The sequence below is a fragment of the Patiria miniata genome, unplaced genomic scaffold (genome assembly GCF_015706575.1).
Source record: "Patiria miniata isolate m_02_andy unplaced genomic scaffold, ASM1570657v1 HiC_scaffold_2, whole genome shotgun sequence".
Classification (NCBI taxonomy): domain Eukaryota; kingdom Metazoa; phylum Echinodermata; class Asteroidea; order Valvatida; family Asterinidae; genus Patiria; species Patiria miniata.
Window position 1 is genome coordinate 10,544,142 of NW_024037058.1, and position 19,448 is coordinate 10,563,589.

Consider the following 19,448-nt stretch of genomic DNA (forward strand, 5'->3'; position numbering starts at 1 on the left):
GGAAAATGATTTTCTGTATGAAACATTCACAGTTTATTGCAGTTCAATGTATATATATTGTCATTTGAATCTTCACAAATTAATTATGGTGTATGGTTTCCAAGGTGTAGTGCAGCACTGCACAGGGATTTCAACAAGAATGCTGGAAGGTATATGTAAAACTTTTTCAAACAGAACTAATATAATGACAGATATGTCTCCAAAGGGACTAATCCATTGGATTTCTTATTCTACAGTTGTATATGTATTTAATAATTTATTAATTAAAATAAACTAAAGGGCATTAATTGCACATATATATATTTTTCATATATATACATGTATATACATCTACTCACCGGGTTCATTATTCATTAAACTAAAATTTACCATATTTATTGCAAATTCAAGTTTGTTAAATATTTTAAATCCTCTGGTAAACATTGTATAATCAGTTTGTATGAGAACAACTATTAAGAAAAAAGCATCAATAATGCCATTGGTAAAAACTTCATTTACCATGTTTACAATGTATGCCACAGTTGCTATCTCACTGAGAGGGTCAGGAATTACCAGTGAAACGGTTCATGTAAATAAATGTATTAAATTATACAGACGCAGAACAAACTCTCATATTGAATGATAACTCTCATTGTGCATACTTTTTTTGAGTACTTCATTCAAATGAAAACTGATAACCTCTGGTTAAAAGTCAGGCCTGGTTCATTTTAATATCTGTTTTTTTAAATTATCATCGCAATCATCATCTTAGTTTTGTTTGATCAAAATGAACAAACATCCCCCAACAAAAAACATAAGCTGTGTAGTTTTTGCACACTGATGCACAGCTGTATTAAACAACATTCACATCATCATAAACATTAACTAATGGGTGAACATTTTATTAAAATGTAGCATTTTTTGTTCACCACTAACTCTTTCCAACAACAGAACTTTTAAGGTTGGTAAGAGCACAACATACCCTAGCTGCAGGACCTATCAAATCCAGTTGAGACACTGGTATTTCACTTGACAAGTACTTGTAGTCACGTAACCTACCAATGACGCGCTCAATGTGAATTCGAGCATGTGCAATTTGCTTGCTCAATCTATTCTTTTCCTCAGTGAAAGGCTGGCCTTTATGTACAAAAGGTGGATGGATAAGTTCAACACCATACTCCAACAACTCCCCTTTGATAAGGAAACCTTTGTCAACCATACACTTATCACCAGGGGAGAATTTTTGGGGAAGGTTGCATGCAATGACAATCTCCTTGTCCGACATGTTTCCACCTGCTGGGGGTGATATGAAGGAGATAGATCCTCCTGGTGTACAAGCAAGGCAGAATTTGGTGGTGGCCCGATTCTTATACGATGAAAATACTTGTGTATTTGCCTCTACATGCGATGGTTTCTGGGTTGGGATTTCAAAACAATCTAATAGTGCTCTAATGCCTGGCCATCTCTTAAAACAATCTGGATAGCAAAGTTTGATTTCCTCCACTTCAGGCCAGTAAATCAATCCAGACAGTTCATGGCTCAACAACGGAATCCATGTGGATAATATGGAGGAGACTGTGGGCTGCTTAACATTAAAAAGGTATGCCAGGTACTCCTCCATCATGTTAAGTCTTAACTTCATTAAAGTTATCAGGAGTTCATTTTCTTTAGACACCACCCGACTTGGTCCAGGCTTTTTCTGGTTGGTTTCTATATATTTTTTGGCCTTTTCTGATCCATTACCATGCCAATATTTCATATTTTCTGATGCCTTGTCAACTTCTTTATAAATCCACTTGAAGTACTGATATGACGGCAACCCGGTATGAAGCTGAATAAGTTCATCAGAATGCTTTATTGACTCAATGGACACTTTTGGTCCTTTCATGATCTGCTGTGTGCACTTCAATGCACTTTCAGGTTCAGTGATTTTTTCACTTAGCTGGATATTTTGTGTTTCCCTAAGAGTTGAATCTCCATGGAAGTAATTTTCATAAAGTACTTCTTCTTTACATTCCACTGCTGTTAATCTTTGTTTTTTATTGTTGTGCTTCCTCCAAGCTACACCCTCTTTTCTATTACACTGGTGTCCACAATGAACCATCTCTGTGGACTGTTTGAATGTTTCAGGTTTGGCATATGAATGGAAGGCAGGTATTGAATAAGGATTACAGTCTTTCCTTTTATTAGCGCAGACAGAGTCAACTTTAGTGGGCTGAAACTGAGCCGATAACCAACCGGTCCCTTCACACAAGGCTCCATATCTATAAATATGGAGGGCCTCTAAACATTTTCCTCCCGGCACAATTGGTGCAACTTGCTGTAATAACTGTCTAGCCTCAGTACTAGACATGGACAGCAATTTTTGGAAAATACAGTCGCTGTTCTTTCCAGGTTGTACTCTCAGCTGCTCCGCAAGTCTAGTTGTTGTCTGTGGGTCCAGATACTTACACACATGCACCAATGCATGACAAATCAGTCCATTTTCTACTGCTGCAACTTCCTTAGCTGCCTGTTTTCTTGACAATGCCCAGTCCGGGTAGGAACGCATGTACAGTGTAAGAACAGAACTCCCTGCTAATGGCTTACCATACCTGTGATGTGAAATGTTAAAAGTATTTTATTAGGGAAGAAAGGTGAAACAGTCACAGAGCTTAATTACATTACTAGAGATCTAACTCCTAACAAAGAGCAAACGCTGCTGATAGCATCCATGTTTGCGCACAAATCTATAAGCTCAAAATATGCACAAATTCATAACCTGAGACAAGTATTAAAACAACACTCATTCTTGCAACTATTCTGGATTTTTACAGACACTACGGTGGGAGATGCATGCAGAACAGCCATGCTATGACATTTCAGATAATCAAAATTGTTCTTCCATGCACAAACATGTCATATGCAAACAGTGGCATCACCAGACTTTTCAGTCTGGGGGGGGGGGGGCACTGGGGGGGCACCAGCATTTGATGGGGGGCACTTAGGTGGATACGGATCGCCGTCCTGGGGGAGGGGTCTAAGGGGAGGGGAAATTTTCGCATACGGAGGATGGGCTAGATGCAAAATGGTGCCACATTTGATGCTAAATTCGATCTGAAGATATCTCAAGAAATTGCTATTTTTGAGGTACAGTAATGATTTTAACAACGCGCAGAATTTTGCAGAGGATAGGGGGCACCAGCATTTGATGGGGGGGGGCACTCGGGGGGGGGGCACTAAGTTTTCCAGGGGGGGCACGTGCCCCCCCCCCCTGGCCCCCCCCCCCCCTTGGCGACGCCACTGTATGCAAATCATCAGAAAATATACAAATACAAGAATATGATAACTTACAATTGACCTATCGCAATAGAATCATGAGAATATACAGTTTGTGAACATTGTCGCATCACATGAACTAAGTATGATGCAAAATGAATGAAACTGAAACTAACAAAGAATACCGCACAGTTTTCAACAAGTACATGTATTAAAAAGGAAGGACTTACTTGAAGTGATTACTGCAAATTCTTGTATACTGTGACACCCTGTAATCCGTCTTGTCAAGCTTCTTTTCCCATTTAGTGTAGTCCTCTGCATGTGCCTTATGGAACTGTAGTTCAATTACATGTGGCATAACAATCAACCTGAAGAATTATATAAGGGATAAAATTATACAAAATTATACAGACTATATAAAATAGATATATTCAGTGCCCCCCTTGAAAAATTTGTGCACCCCCGGGTGCCCCCTCGGAAGTATGACCCTAGTTACGCCGCTGGTAAAGGGCACTCTTTATCAGGGCAAAATCCTGTTATAAAGAGAAAATGCAAAATCTGAGATCCCGAGTCTCATTAAATTATTTTATTTTGCAGCGTTCTTTTATGAAGGTCCTGTTTGTAATTTCGCTGTTTAAGTTTGCTACATGAATAATGAGAGTTCACTTTATAGGGTTTAGTAAGTTGGTCAAAATCAACAATCCTTACCTATCCCTGTATTTTGAATTGTTCACACAGGATGCTGCTGCACAATGCATGATTGATATCACAATCTCACTTGGAGAGAAAATGCTGATTACTGAGGAAAACTTGATGTGCACACTATTCAGTTGAGGTCATGAAGTGCCGTGCATGTTACACTAGCTGCAGATGGTTGAGAATAAAGGTGCAGCCAGACTGTACAGGACATGTCGACAAGCAGCACATCAGGAGACACAATAAAAGCCTACCGGAAAACAAAAAAACATGATAAAGTTACCTCCAAAATTTAAAGCTGCATGCATATTGTGGCGGAAAGTGTTTAGTTGTGACGTCATACCATAGCACTAACGCTTAATCACTTGTGTGCAGTGACCGGGCGGAGCTTACGAGCTCCGTGGGCTGCTGCGCGTACGTGATTGGGCAATAACTCCCATAAGTTTAGCGCACCATAGGGTTAGTACACGCACATGGTTTGTAGACATGACGTAGCGTCTACATGTGCCTGGTATATAAATGCGTGCCTGGGGAGCGCGCTCTGTTTTTGGAAGCGTTTTAGCGGTATAGTTGTTGAGACTGATTGATACAGTTGTGACAATCGTTGTTAGGTGAGATACTTGTGTGTCTAGGTTCGGGGCTCAGCTGTTTTCGGTGTTGAGTGCCGGGTGTCTGGAGATAGCGGGCTAGGGCGTAGCTGCGACAGCGGGCAGAGAAGTAGGTAAATTACTTGTACTCTGCGTGTATAATTGCTTAGGCGATTTGTGTACAAAGTCTGTGTAGCTGTACTGGGGTTGCGCTGGTATGTGTAGCTGAATTCTGGCTTACACACACGGCGTAGCGAGTACCCTGCTAACGGACTGTATACATTGCTAAGCGGCTGTTGTGTGCTTGTAACGCTGTGTATTGCTGACTCAGTGATTCATTCGTAGCGCTGTGCATAGTTGCTCATTGCTGCCATTGTTGTCTGGTGCTTAATGCTGTGTGCGTTGTTGCATAGGCAAGCAGCGGGCTTTCTCCAGTAACTAAGGACCCTGTTAATAAAACAACCCACCGAATCACATCCTAATTGTTGTACTTGATTATTGTTGAATAAATTACGATCATTGTTGTTTGAGATTACCGACAATTCTGCTTCCAGTGTTTGTGTTTACAGGTTTATTGTGCAGTTAATTAACAGAGATAAATAGTCAACACTCATTCATAATCGGGCGGTAGATTTCCACCAAAACGGACCTGCACCCTTAGCCTTGAAGGTCGCTCTGAGTGATCTCTCGTCTAGGGAAGAGCCTTGGTTTGGGAAGATTGTCTTCACCCCACTAGGAGTCAGACTTATCCTAACAGACTTAGGTTGGCCCGGGGGTTCCCGCCACAAATGGTGTCAGAAGTGGGATGATTGTGAATGATTAAGTTGATTTCTCTGTTGAATAATTGAATTGCACAATTGTTGAATTGTTGTTGTGGTTCTGTGGTGATTTCGGTGGTTGTTTGGAATGATGAGCGAAGGCTCTAAGGGTCGAGTGGGCACCTCAAGTGCTGAGGCCGAGGTGCAAAGACTGCGTTTGGAAGCCCAATTTCTGCAGTGGGAAAATGATCTCATTGCAAAGAAGTTGAAGGCTGCCATGGAGTTGCAGTCGGGTGTTTCCCCAAAGGAAGGAAACATGGACGCGCCAGGTGGAAGCCGGCGTGTGCTCCATCGGGTTGATTCTGATGTTGAGCTCAGGTTGCCCGAAGAGACTTCCGGGTATGTCTCTGGAGCAACGGAAAGAGTTTCAGGCGCAAATATGGTGCCTGAGTTAGCCCCTAAAGTGGGGAGGGAGGTGACTTTCATGGAAAGTTCGCCTCAGAAAGGACAGAGCTCAGGGATATTCCCCCGAGCGCAGTCGACGCCTGTTGCCAGGAAGACGGATGATCCAAATGGTGATCTGATGTCGTTCATCCCTGAAGGTGGCGTGGAACGGGGTTTGGCGAGTACCAACCCGTTCGTTGGTGACATGGGGATGGTAAACCCTAAACAGGTGAAGAGCGAATTGTTAAGTTTTGCGACTCGACCAGTCGAGGCGAAGAACAACAGTTCAGCTCAGGTTGACATCTCGTCGGTAGGTCCGTGGCCACTGAAAAGAGAGGCACGGGTCCATAGTGATGTGGGTCAGATGGGTAGTTTGGAGCGACCAAATCGCAGGCCAAACATAACCCCTGATCGGTACAGCGGAAAGGTGCTCTGGAAGGAGTACTTCCGCCATTTTGAGTCGTGTCGTGAGGTGAATATGTGGAGCGAGGAGCAGGCTGCGAGGTGGTTAGCCGCAAGCTTGCAGGGAGACGCTCTACGGTTATTCGGTGACTCTGGCCACAAGTACACGTATAGTGCGCTTGTAAAGTTGCTGGAGCGCAGGTTTGGGTCAGCTCGACAGAGTGAAAATTATCTCGTCGAACTGAGACATCGGCGCCAAAAGCCGAAGGAGACTCTGCTTGAATTAGGGCAAGCGATTCACGAATTGACAGCGAGAGCATACCCTGAGTTGCAGGAAGATGCTCGTGAGAGGTTGGCTCAGAACCACTTCATAGATGCTGTTGACAGTCATTCAGTTAGGGAGGGCATCAATAGGGCTCGTCCAAAAACTTTGGATGAAGCAGTCCAGGCTGCCCTGGAGACTGAGAATTTTGAGAAGGTGGAACAGCACAGATTGCTGGACCGGAAGCCCGCTAAATTGGCAAGAGCTTTGGGTTCAGTAACTGAGCAGAGGCTGGACACTCTTGACGAAAATCTCAATAAGCAGGCCAAAACTTTGGACTCTGTGGCTGAATTGGTGAAGTCTTTGTCAAGTCAGATTAAAGGTCAAGGTCAGGGTAAGGGCGTGTTGTCTCCCCAGACTCACAAGCCCGGTATGCCTGAACCTGGGGCCTTGCGGTGTTTCAGATGTGGTGACAAAGGGCACTTTGCCCGGGAGTGCAAGAAAACTCCAAAGCAGGGAAACGTCAGTCAGCCCCCCGTAGAACCCGCGGGAAGGCTGAGTGGTCAAAAGGGTTCAAGAGACAACACAGTGACAGCGAGGGTGGTGGTGGAGAGAAAAAGTCGAAGCCTGGGGATGGGCAACGAGTCATAACTCTGCCTAATCCCAGTAGTGGAGCTCGTTATGGTTTGTTTGTTGATGGGATGGTCAGGACGACAAAGTGTCGATTTTTGATCGACACGGGGTCCACCGATACTTTGATAAATAGTACGGTGTACTACCAAATTCCTAAGGAGAAAAGACCCGTCTTACAGACGGATGATGTTCAGGTAAAGCAAGTTGACGGTAGTCAGCTAGCCGTGTTGGGTATAGCTTGGGTAGAGGTACAGGTGGGTCGAACCACGCACCAAGTCAGGGCAGTGTTTGTTGACATGAAATACTTTGGTATCCTGGGCATGGATTTCCTGGTACCCACAGGTGGAAATTTAGATTTCCAGTCGAAAGAGTGGAGGCTCAAAGGTGAGCGAATCAAATGCACGAATGGTGCTGGCGAGCATTTTGTTGGTCGTGTTGTAGTTTCTAAAACTACGGTGATTCCATCAGGTCATGAGGCCGTGGTCCCGGGTATAATTGCTCGGAAGGGTGCCGACTTGTTCGGGCCGGCCATGGTGGAACCGATGGAAGGTGGCGGTGACCTAGCCAAGAAGGGCTTGGTGTTGGCCAGATCTCTGGTTGAGACTGAAGCCGATGTTGTTGCGTTGCGGGTCTTCAATCCCGGAAGGGAGAAAAGAGTTGCACGTGAGGGGACAACAGCGGGACTGATCTCCCAGGTGGAAGTTGGTTCAATTCATGGTGAGTTGGATAGGGTGACAAATGCTGGTGAAGAGTTACCCCAGCACTTGCAAGATTTGTTTGAGAGGGGTACAGCCAATGTGGAGGCTAAGTACCATGGGGATGTCCGGAAATGTCTTGTAGACTTTCAGGACGTGTTGTCCAAGGGTGACCATGACATTGGTCGCACGGACGTGGTGCAACATCACATAAATACTGGTGATGCTAAGCCGGTGAAAGAGCGGATGAGGCGTCATCCATATTGCCATCAGGAGGAAATCAAGAGGCAAGTCGGTGATTTGGAAAAGAGGGGGGTGATTGAACCTTCCGACAGTCCATGGGCGGCAAATGTTGTTTTGGTTGACAAAAAGGATGGTACGAAACGCTTCTGTATTGATTACAGAAAGTTGAATTCGGTGACCATCAAGGATGCCTATCCAGTGCCGCGCATTGATGAAACATTCGACGCGTTGGGAGGGGCGAAGTGGTTTTGTACACTTGACTTGGCGTCGGGGTACTGGCAAGTCGCTCTGGATGAGGACGCCAGCCAAAAGTCAACATTTGTTGTGAGAAGCGGGTTGTACCGGTGGAAATGCATGCCTTTTGGGCTGTGCAATGCCCCGGCGACATTTGAGCGGCTCATGGAAAAGGTCATGGCCGGTTTGCAGTGGGAAATCCTACTGATTTATTTGGATGACATCATCGTGTTTGGTCAGTCGGTGATGGAGACCCTAGAACGTCTCCGAGTTGTGTTGGACAGGCTAAGAAACGCTGGGCTTAAACTCAAGCCCAGCAAGTGTCATTTGTTTCGGAGGTCGGTGGCTTACCTAGGGCACATTGTGTCCTCAGAAGGGGTAGCAACAGATCCTCAGAAGATTGAGGCAGTGGCAAATTGGCCGGTTCCAAGGTGTGTACGAGATGTGCGAAGCTTTTTAGGCCTCGCATCGTACTACCGGAAGTTCATAAAGGGGTTTGCAGAAGTGGCGAGTCCACTTCATGCGTTAACCGAGAAGTCAAGAGAGTTTAAGTGGACTGAGAGTTGTCAAGAGGCATTTGACGAGCTGAAGGGCAGGCTTCAAGCCGCCCCAGTTTTGTCATATCCAATGCCCGAGGGTGACTTTATCCTGGACACCGATGCCAGTGGTGAAGGTATTGGGGCGGTGTTGTCGCAGGTCCAGGGTGGTGACGAAAAAGTGCTTGCGTATGCGAGCCGGAAGCTCAGCAAACCTGAGCGAAATTACTGTGTCACTCGTAAAGAGTTGTTGGCTGTGGTTGTGTACTTGAAGTATTTCAAACAATACTTGTACGGCCGCAGGGTAACGGTCAGAACTGACCATGCCGCATTGCGGTGGGTACTTAATTTTAAGAACCCCGAGGGTCAGCTGGCAAGGTGGATTGAGGTCCTGTCTCAGTATGACTTGGTCATTGAGCACAGGAGTGGCAAGAAGCATGGTAATGCTGATGGGTTGTCGAGACGGCAATGCAAACAGTTTTGCCGTGAGGAGGTGGTCAAGGAGGATGAGGCAACTGGTGTAGTACCCGAGGTTCAGCCTCCGGGGAGTGAGTTTTTGGTTAGGGGCGTAGCTGCCCAACCAACCCTGTCTCGCAGTGCTTTAAAGGAAGCACAGTCACAGGATGACACCATGAGTTGGCTCATGAAGTTGAAGGAGGACGGTGATAGTCGTCCTGAGTGGAAGACGGTCTCGCACTTGTCGGCAGCCTGTAAGACCTATTGGTCACAGTGGGACCAGTTAGAGGTCCGGGAAGGAGTTCTGCATAGGAGGTGGGACTCCGACGACGGAAAGTCCGTCCGGTGGCTGTTGGTTTTGCCACTGAAGTTTCGGAAAGAAATTCTGTCGGAGTTGCATGGTGGGCAACTGAGTGGTCATTTGGGGGTCAGCAAAACTCTGGCCAAAGTCAAAGCCAGGTACTTCTGGCCAGGCATGTCTGCGGACGTGCGGTCTTTTCTCCGAGGTTGCAATGTCTGCGCCAGGAGAAAGTCGGCTGCCAAGAAGAGGGTTGCGCCCCTACAGCAGTATCGAGTTGGTGTTCCGATGGAGCGAGTAGCAATAGACTTGCTCGGGCCATTGCCCGTCACGGACAATGGTAATCGTTGGGTGTTGGTGGTTGGCGACTACTGCACTAAGTGGATGGAAGCATTTCCACTTCCTGACGCTACTGCGGTTACAGTCGCGCACACTTTGGTGACTGAGTTTGTTTGTCGATTCGGGGTGCCCCAAGAACTTCACTCTGATCAGGGCACAAACTTTGAGTCAGAAGTGTTCAGGGAAATGTGCCAAATTTTCGGCATTTCGAAAACCCGGACAACCGCCTATAATCCGAAATCGGACGGCATGGTTGAGAGGTTTAACAAAACCTTGGTCAACATCGTGGCGATGCTCCTTGACCCTAGGCGTAGGCAGAAGGACTGGGATGAGTTCCTCCCCTTTGCGACCTTCGCTTATAGGTGCACGCCGCAAGACTCGATTGGGGAATTGCCCAACATGATGATGTTGGGGCGAGAGGTGAGTGTCCCAGTGGATCTGGTGACAGGGTGTCCTGAAGTTGAGGTGGAAGCAACTGCAGACTTCGCTGAAACATTGCGAAGTAATATGCAGGAGGCCCACAATAGGGCGAGGAATTGTCTCGGGAAAAGTGCCCGGAGACAAAAGAAGAATTTTGACAGGAGAGCGTCTCAGCATGGGTTGAGAGAGGGCCAATTTGTGTGGCTACACAACCCTGCAAAGAAAAAGCACATGTCCCCCAAGCTACAACTTAGGTGGGAAGGACCATGGCTTGTTGTCAAGAAGTTGTCAGATGTGACGGTTCGTATCCAGCTTAAGCGTAATGGCAAGCCAAAGGTAGTCCATGTAGACCGACTAAAACCGTATGTCGGTGAGGCAATCGAACCGTGGGATTGTCAGTCCAGGGATGAGGTGACAGAAAGCCTCCCCATGGATGCAATCCCCGAGGTTCAAGATGACAGAGAGTCGTCTGAGGAGTTGGCCGAAGTGGCCGAAAATGAGGTTCCTGCGATGGAAGATTCCATTACAGAGGAACTGAGTCCAGGTAGTCCAGCCAGTCAGTCAGAACGGCCGGATGAGTCACCACCAAGACGGTACCCAAGACGGGCCCACAAATTGCCCCTGCGGTATCGTTAGTGTTGAGATTTGTTGTTGAGGTAGTTTGAGAGGTTTCAACAGGTTTCCATAATTTTGTATATGGTGTTCTCTTCTCCAGGATCAAGTGAAGATGCCTCAAGACAAAGATAGCAGAAAGACCAAATGCAGGCGGTACAACTGCCGCCAGTGCCCAGTATGGTTCATCAATCGGCAGAGCCTATGGAGGCACATCGAGGATGTGCACAAATCAGCTAACATCCTTCACTGCAGCAAGTGTACATACCAGGCAGGAGTGGTGAGCACGCTGCAACGGCACATAACAATGTGTCACCCAGAGCTTTCGACCGGCGGTCCAGCAGTCTCCACACCGGCGATGAAAAAGGTCGTCGCGGTCCCGCACACGGTCGCATCTACAGAGGTGACCAAGAGCCGAACCGCTCCCCGAGTAATGCCGGGGAGGTCAACCCCTCCGCCAGCTAGGAAACCCCCCTCAGTTGGTAAGGATGGAGGAGAGGCAGTCTTATCACTGTCCCCAACTCCCCTTTCCCCCTTGATGAAGCCGGCCACTTCCCCGAAGTCCTCGGTTTCCCCCTACATTCGTAGTAGTGGGAAACCAAGAGGGATGCTGCAGATGATGCAGGATGAGGCAGCTAAGGAGGCGTCACCTCACCCGAGCACTGCATCGTCGATGCCGTCGCTCGAAGGCCTGCAAGATGACGTCAGCGAGATGTCAGCAGATGGCGACGAAGTGCCTCCGAAGAAACGGATGAAGATGGCAACCATCAGAGAGTATACCCTGACACAAGTCATCCTCGAAGGAGCTGTAGTGAAGAAAGAGGAGCGCTGCATCTCCTATGTAAGACCCATTGAAGTAGACGAACAAGGACGGCCTGTAGGAAAGTAGTGTTCCGTTCTGTTCTGAACCAGTTTAGTTTGATAGTTCTAAGTTTGACAGTTTGACGTTTTGCTAAAAGTTACGTGTTATTGTCGGTTAAATGATAATAAAAAAAATAAAAAAAAAAATAAAAAAATCAGTCATTTTAATCGAAAACACATTTTTCACAAATTCGGCGGATGTAAATTATGTAAAATTGGATGTGGAAAGAAATCATTAATCTGTTTAAATCAGGACTTTTATTTAAAATTTCTAAGATCTGGTAAAATACTTAATAATTTTATGTACAAAGTGATTCACCATAAACATTTAGAAGTAATTTTCTTTATGTACATGTATATCCAATGGGAGGAGCAAAATCTGAACTTTTGACTGATCTTGTAATATAATTCTAGGTGCTAATGGTGCATTAGAAAAGTCCTGGTATATATTTAATTGAAAAATTCGTTGTTCAGACTCTGTAAAAATAACCCAGTTAAATCATGTAAAATTCAATTTGCGAAAATCTTGCCATCAAAATTAGTGTACATTTCATCAGTCTAAAATTATCCGTAAATTTCAGCTTTAAATCTGTGTAAAATAAGTGCAAATTTCCCCTAATTTCTTGTGAATATTTAATAAACTAAAATTTGAGCCAGACGAGTATAAATTTCCTTAAATTTCTTGTAAATATTTAATGAGCAAAATTTTGATTCAGATGCTGTACGATAAATCCCTGTGAAATCATGTGAATATTTAATTAGCAAATTTTGGTGAAGTTGTACATGTACATGGATTTTCGACACGTTGTACTATGCACTTAGAATCTTGTGCATATTTAATGAGCTGAATTTTTGTGTTCTTGCACATGTGAAACACTTGTACATGTTAGTTACATGTAGGTAGGGTACATGTTATATTTTGCACATGTTAAGCACATGTACACATGTAAAGTACATGTGAGGAAGGTACATGTTATATTTTGTGAATATTTAATGAACTTTAATATCAGCTTCCTCTCTTATGTTTTCTTTTGAATTTCAAAGATGAAGTTAAACTTTATGTTTTCTATTGTAATTCAAAGAAAAAGTTAAGTCTCATGTTTTCTTTTGAATTTTATGGATGAAGTTAAGCTTTAAGTTTTGTATTGAATTAGTTGGACGCAGTTAAGATGTAGTCACACTTTCCTTTTATTTTTGTATTATGGCTTTAGAGTATGGGGACATCCTCTGCCATGCTCGGGCCCTTGTGGCGGAAAGTGTTTAGTTGTGACGTCATACCATAGCACTAACGCTTAATCACTTGTGTGCAGTGACCGGGCGGAGCTTACGAGCTCCGTGGGCTGCTGCGCGTACGTGATTGGCCAATAACTCCCATAAGTTTAGCGCACCATAGGGTTAGTACACGCACATGGTTTGTAGACATGACGTAGCGTCTACATGTGCCTGGTATATAAATGCGTGCCTGGGGAGCGCGCTCTGTTTTTGGAAGCGTTTTAGCGGTATAGTTGTTGAGACTGATTGATACAGTTGTGACAATCGTTGTTAGGTGAGATACTTGTGTGTCTAGGTTCGGGGCTCAGCTGTTTTCGGTGTTGAGTGCCGGGTGTCTGGAGATAGCGGGCTAGGGCGTAGCTGCGACAGCGGGCAGAGAAGTAGGTAAATTACTTGTACTCTGCGTGTATAATTGCTTAGGCGATTTGTGTACAAAGTCTGTGTAGCTGTACTGGGGTTGCGCTGGTATGTGTAGCTGAATTCTGGCTTACACACACGGCGTAGCGAGTACCCTGCTAACGGACTGTATACATTGCTAAGCGGCTGTTGTGTGCTTGTAACGCTGTGTATTGCTGACTCAGTGATTCATTCGTAGCGCTGTGCATAGTTGCTCATTGCTGCCATTGTTGTCTGGTGCTTAATGCTGTGTGCGTTGTTGCATAGGCAAGCAGCGGGCTTTCTCCAGTAACTAAGGACCCTGTTAATAAAACAACCCACCGAATCACATCCTAATTGTTGTACTTGATTATTGTTGAATAAATTACGATCATTGTTGTTTGAGATTACCGACAATTCTGCTTCCAGTGTTTGTGTTTACAGGTTTATTGTGCAGTTAATTAACAGAGATAAATAGTCAACACTCATTCATAATCGGGCGGCAGATTTCCACCAAAACGGACCTGCACCCTTAGCCTTGAAGGTCGCTCTGAGTGATCTCTCGTCTAGGGAAGAGCCTTGGTTTGGGAAGATTGTCTTCACCCCACTAGGAGTCAGACTTATCCTAACAGACTTAGGTTGGCCCGGGGGGTTCCCGCCACAATATTAAAATTTCAAAATTCTTAACACTTTTCCTTAAAATGACCATCTATATTGCTATCTGTGGACCACGTATTGTTGATGTACCCTAACGTGGCGCGGCCCCTAATGTGGCGCACTTTGATTTTGCGCCTCCGGTGCCTTGCTAGAGCAACATTTTTACCTCAAATTTCACAATTAGTGAAATTTCATCAAGCTCTATAAACATTCCTGCTCATAAATCTTGAGTTTACGTACCCGCTACAAAGTTCCAATGAAATTCTATTTGGGCATGATTTTCCTATTTTTTTTTTAAGTGCACAATGAACTCTTTTAAAATGCGCCCAAAAATAAGAAAATAATTTCTCCACAAACTTGTAGCTGGGTATGTAAGTGTAGGTTATAATGATTTATCAGAATTTATCAATTTTAAAGAAATTCTTAAATGTTAATGTGGGATTTTCTGAGATTTGTTCAAGTGCGCCACGTTAGGGAACACTCAGCTGAATTTGTGCCCAATTTCCGGACGCCACCGTTTTGAATTTCGGACTTAATTTCATGACACTGAAATTGTTCACAAATTTTAAACAGCATGTATTATTAAGGTACTAGTACCAGTATTTGACTGAAGCAATTTCAAGTTTTACAATGAAGAGGTTTGGCAACACTGCATGAGGAAAGTCGAGTGAAACGTCGAAGTGCGCCACGTTAGGGAACACGACTATCTGACTATACAAGTAGGCCTATGTTGCACAAAATAGTTCTAATGTAATGGACAAGGCAGGATACGGGTCCTAGCTCTATGTCATTATGTACACATGTGTACAAAAAGTTGGAAAATTACAATGAACTTCTCGGGAAGAATGTTATCCTGTTGATGTTTTCCCCATTATTGGCCAACGTATAGCAATCCCAAGGCTTAATTAATAATAACAAGTTAGTACCTTAACTATGGCTCCTGGCTTGTGACGCGAGCTAGCTTCGCAGCCGGCCGGGCCGAACAGCTGTATGTACTGTGCGTATTTTTCATTACCAACTCGATTACCCATAGTGCTTTGTAAAGTGACAATTTTTGCTATCTGTTATAAGGTCCCAAAAAAACTGGGAAACCTAAACGGCAGGACAATTTTTAAATGGAGTTCTGCATGTAGCACTATCAAAATCTAGGATGTGAAAGCCCAATTAATAAGCTTTCTTTTAGTACGAGAATCATTCAAATCACTCATGTACTTTTCAAGTTACGGAATTTTAAACACAACCACCGTTTTAAACGTCTGTCCACGGATCACAAAAAAGGTAAGTGTTTTTTCCAGCAGCAAAACGAAAACAATTCACACAATTGTTTTCGTTTTGCTGAAAGAACACATAAATGTATTGGTGATCCGTGGACAGAACTTTAAAACGGTGGTTGTGTTTAAAATTGTGTAACTTGAAAAGTACATGAATGATTTGAATAATTCGTGTACTAAAAGAAAGTTTATGAATTGGGCTTTCATATCCCAGATTTTGATAGTGATACATGCATAACCGTATTAAGAAAATTGTTCTGCCGTTTGGGTTTCACATTTTTTTTACTCAACCTGTAGAGGGTGTTGATGAAGGTGGGGGTGAGGATGACGTACGATGTAGTGAAATGGGTGAGAATTGTGGCACAGATTGAGGATAATGGTGGTTGTTATGGTGCATTGATTAATTAATTAATTAATTGATTAATTAATTATTTAATTAATTAATTAATGGTATAGTCAGGGTTGTGAGGATCGGGTCATGATCTTAATGGAGCTGGTGGTGAAAGAGGTGATCATAGTGGTGATTTGGCCTCACAGTGTTAATGTCCATCATCATGCAAGACATGCATGATGGCAAAAAGGCTGTCAATCCATTAAGTCACAGGAATTTGTTTTATCATCATGAGGCCTTTTAGTCATGTTCCTCTCTCCCGAAATAGTCCGCCCCCCCAAAAAACATGGTTTAACGTGCAGTTAAATAACACTTGCTCTTTGCACCTATCATGGTCAGGTTCTATCATGTTCAGGTTCATGAACTATACTATCGCGCATGAATACGCCCACTGTGAACACTGAACACTTTAATGGTGGTCCCGTGTATAATATTCGGAGTCTTCGCGCCAAAAACCTTATCACGGTGAAATTTGGCGGGTTCTGTACAAAAGAGCGTTACAAAGACTGGGACACAGTACCGGTACGTGTTATAGATCGAACTGTGAAATCCATGGAAATATTTACATATATATGGTACGTACACGATATATTAAACATCATGCTATTGGTTTTCTGTCCGATATAGATCCTGTGTAATTATTGACTAAGTTCATAGGCAAGTTTACATGCTTTGTCAATGAATTTCATTAAATTATCGATCTCATATCGATGACTCTGATTTTCCTTTGTGTGAATTTGGTCCACAACAATAAGTGTCTCACTAGCTAGCTGTGATTCACTTGTGACAAATGTGTACACTCATGTTACCATGGTACATTTATTTTAGGAGTTGTTCAATTCAAGTTTCAAAGCATATACATGTGAATGCATGGAACGGGGGAAAAGGGAAAAATCGAGAACGCCGGGAAGCCACGTGTGATTAATCGAGTAGCCCTCAGAAAAATGAGTCACGCTTTGTTTACATCTGGGTTTTCGAAGGGTCGTTCGCCATGCTGTTCAACATTTTCTGAGTTTTTTCTCTTAATAACTTTTCAACCCCCTCCCCACAAAAAAAATCTGATTTTGGTTGGTTCGTCTACAAACCCTCGTAATAACTGTGATTAACCTTGTCTCATTTCATTTTACTGTTTATTAATCTTCTTAATTATAATATATATTTGTAATGTTTTAATTGCTTGTTCTATTTTTATACTATTGTATGCTTGTTGTAAATGCTGGGCACCTTTGAAAAACAGTGTTCCACTGAAAAGGTCTCCCCAGGATAAACAAGAAATAAATAAATATATAAATAAATAAAGGTTTTTACTTTTTAGAACAAAGAGATCCGCCATGAGATCGAGAGCAGACTGGTTCCTAGACCGTGCATTATGATATTGACAGTACGTTAAGCTGGGAACCAGATTAACTCACAAGAAGCGAATTATTGTTGGGCTGCAAGTAATGTCGAAATTTGTAACATAACAATTCAATGACTAAACGTGGGCATTTTTTTTCCGGTAGATATCTCACTCAAACGTTAATAACGTTTTTATTCCTATAAAATGGGAATTTAGAAAAGGGGTTATTTTTTTGGGGGGGGGGGCGGGACGAAATCAGAAGATAGCACGGGAAAGCAACTTCAATGGGAAGATATTGGGGATGAGTGGGGGTCTTCCCCATCACGTACCATGCCAAGATATGACATTATTTCGTCCCATACGGATTACCGTATCCGCTTAGGAAAAAAAGATGCCGTGACTTCCGTGTTGAGCGTGCGATACGTGCTCTTTTCTGTTACATCACACTCACTATACATGCTGCATGGTGTCTTGGAAAAGGGAACAATTATTGAATAAAAAAATATGCTCGTATTGTGGAGAAATAGATCACATACAGTGGAAATAAGAGGATCACAATGCAAATTAAGTACATTGTAACTGTATGGCTTTTTATTATCCTCGACAACCCCTCGTTTTTGGTACACACTCCAAGAGCTTTGTGTTAAGCATTTAAACACAATCTTTCTATCAGTTGTCTACTTAGAAGCTGACAAATTAAGTGTCCAAAAACAGTGTTCCACTGAAAAGGTCTCCCCAGGATAAACAAGAAATAAATAAATAAATAAAGGTTTTTACTTTTTAGAACAAAGAGATCCGCCATGAGAGCAGACTGGTTCCTAGACCGTGCATTATGATATTGACAGTACGTTAAGCTGGGAACCAGATTAACTCACAAGAAGCGAATTATTGTTGGGCTGCAAGTAATGTCGAAATTTGTAACATAACAATTCAATGACTAAACGTGGGCATTTTTTTTCCGGTAGATATCTCACTCAAACGTTAATAACGTTTTTATTCCTATAAAATGGGAATTTAGAAAAGGGGTTATTTTTTTGGGGGGGGGGGGGGCGGGACGAAATCAGAAGATAGCACGGGAAAGCAACTTCAATGGGAAGATATTGGGGATGAGTGGGGGTCTTCCCCATCACGTACCATGCCAAGATATGACATTATTTCGTCCCATACGGATTACCGTATCCGCTTAGGAAAAAAAGATGCCGTGACTTCCGTGTTGAGCGTGCGATACGTGCTCTTTTCTGTTACATCACACTCACTATACATGCTGCATGGTGTCTTGGAAAAGGGAACAATTATTGAATAAAAAAATATGCTCGTATTGTGGAGAAATAGATCACATACAGTGGAAATAAGAGGATCACAATGCAAATTAAGTACATTGTAACTGTATGGCTTTTTATTATCCTCGACAACCCCTCGTTTTTGGTACACACTCCAAGAGCTTTGTGTTAAGCATTTAAACACAATCTTTCTATCAGTTGTCTACTTAGAAGCTGACAAATTAAGTGTCCAAAAACAGTGTTCCACTGAAAAGGTCTCCCCAGGATAAACAAGAAATAAATAAATAAATAAAGGTTTTTACTTTTTAGAACAAAGAGATCCGCCATGAGAGCAGACTGGTTCCTAGACCGTGCATTATGATATTGACAGTACGTTAAGCTGGGAACCAGATTAACTCACAAGAAGCGAATTATTGTTGGGCTGCAAGTAATGTCGAAATTTGTAACATAACAATTCAATGACTAAACGTGGGCATTTTTTTTCCGGTAGATATCTCACTCAAACGTTAATAACGTTTTTATTCCTATAAAATGGGAATTTAGAAAAGGGGTTATTTTTTTTTGGGGGGGGGGGGGCGGGACGAAATCAGAAGATAGCACGGGAAAGCAACTTCAATGGGAAGATATTGGGGATGAGTGGGGGTCTTCCCCATCACGTACCATGCCAAGATATGACATTATTTCGTCCCATACGGATTACCGTATCCGCTTAGGAAAAAAAGATGCCGTGACTTCCGTGTTGAGCGTGCGATACGTGCTCTTTTCTGTTACATCACACTCACTATACATGCTGCATGGTGTCTTGGAAAAGGGAACAATTATTGAATAAAAAAATATGCTCGTATTGTGGAGAAATAGATCACATACAGTGGAAATAAGAGGATCACAATGCAAATTAAGTACATTGTAACTGTATGGCTTTTTATTATCCTCGACAACCCCTCGTTTTTGGTACACACTCCAAGAGCTTTGTGTTAAGCATTTAAACACAATCTTTCTATCAGTTGTCTACTTAGAAGCTGACAAATTAAGTGTCCAAAAACAGTGTTCCACTGAAAAGGTCTCCCCAGGATAAACAAGAAATAAATAAATAAATAAAGGTTTTTACTTTTTAGAACAAAGAGATCCGCCATGAGAGCAGACTGGTTCC

At 43.3% G+C, this 19,448-nt stretch overlaps 1 protein-coding gene across 2 annotated transcripts; it reads right to left on the minus strand.

The window, feature by feature from the left end:
• Positions 1 to 793: 793 nt before the first annotated feature.
• On the minus strand, positions 794 to 15,087 carry LOC119726480. Of its 2 annotated transcripts, none has more exons than XM_038198187.1 (4): positions 14,944 to 15,087; positions 3,946 to 4,183; positions 3,468 to 3,605; positions 794 to 2,573 (listed from the first exon to the last, which is right to left on the minus strand). In XM_038198187.1, exons 2-4 carry the CDS (start codon positions 3,993 to 3,995, stop codon positions 911 to 913), a joined length of 1,851 nt encoding a protein of 616 aa, XP_038054115.1. In that variant the 5' UTR covers positions 3,996 to 4,183; positions 14,944 to 15,087; the 3' UTR covers positions 794 to 910. The 2 variants fall into 2 exon arrangements, with proteins under 2 accessions (XP_038054115.1, XP_038054116.1); XM_038198188.1 differs by lacking the exon at positions 14,944 to 15,087 and adding an exon at positions 14,615 to 14,681.
• Between the last annotated feature and the right edge of the window lie 4,361 nt (positions 15,088 to 19,448).

Excerpts from the sequence above, each read along its gene's own strand:
- LOC119726480 (XM_038198187.1), bottom strand. The coding sequence starts at position 3,995 with ATGCATTGTGCAGCAGCATCCTGTGTGAACAATTCAAAATACAGGGAT. Across the intron at positions 3,606-3,945 it reads AATTCAAAATACAGGGATAG|GTTGATTGTTATGCCACATG; the intron begins GTAAGGATTGTT and ends ATAATTCTTCAG. Across the intron at positions 2,574-3,467 it reads ATTTGCAGTAATCACTTCAA|GTATGGTAAGCCATTAGCAG; the intron begins GTAAGTCCTTCC and ends TTCACATCACAG.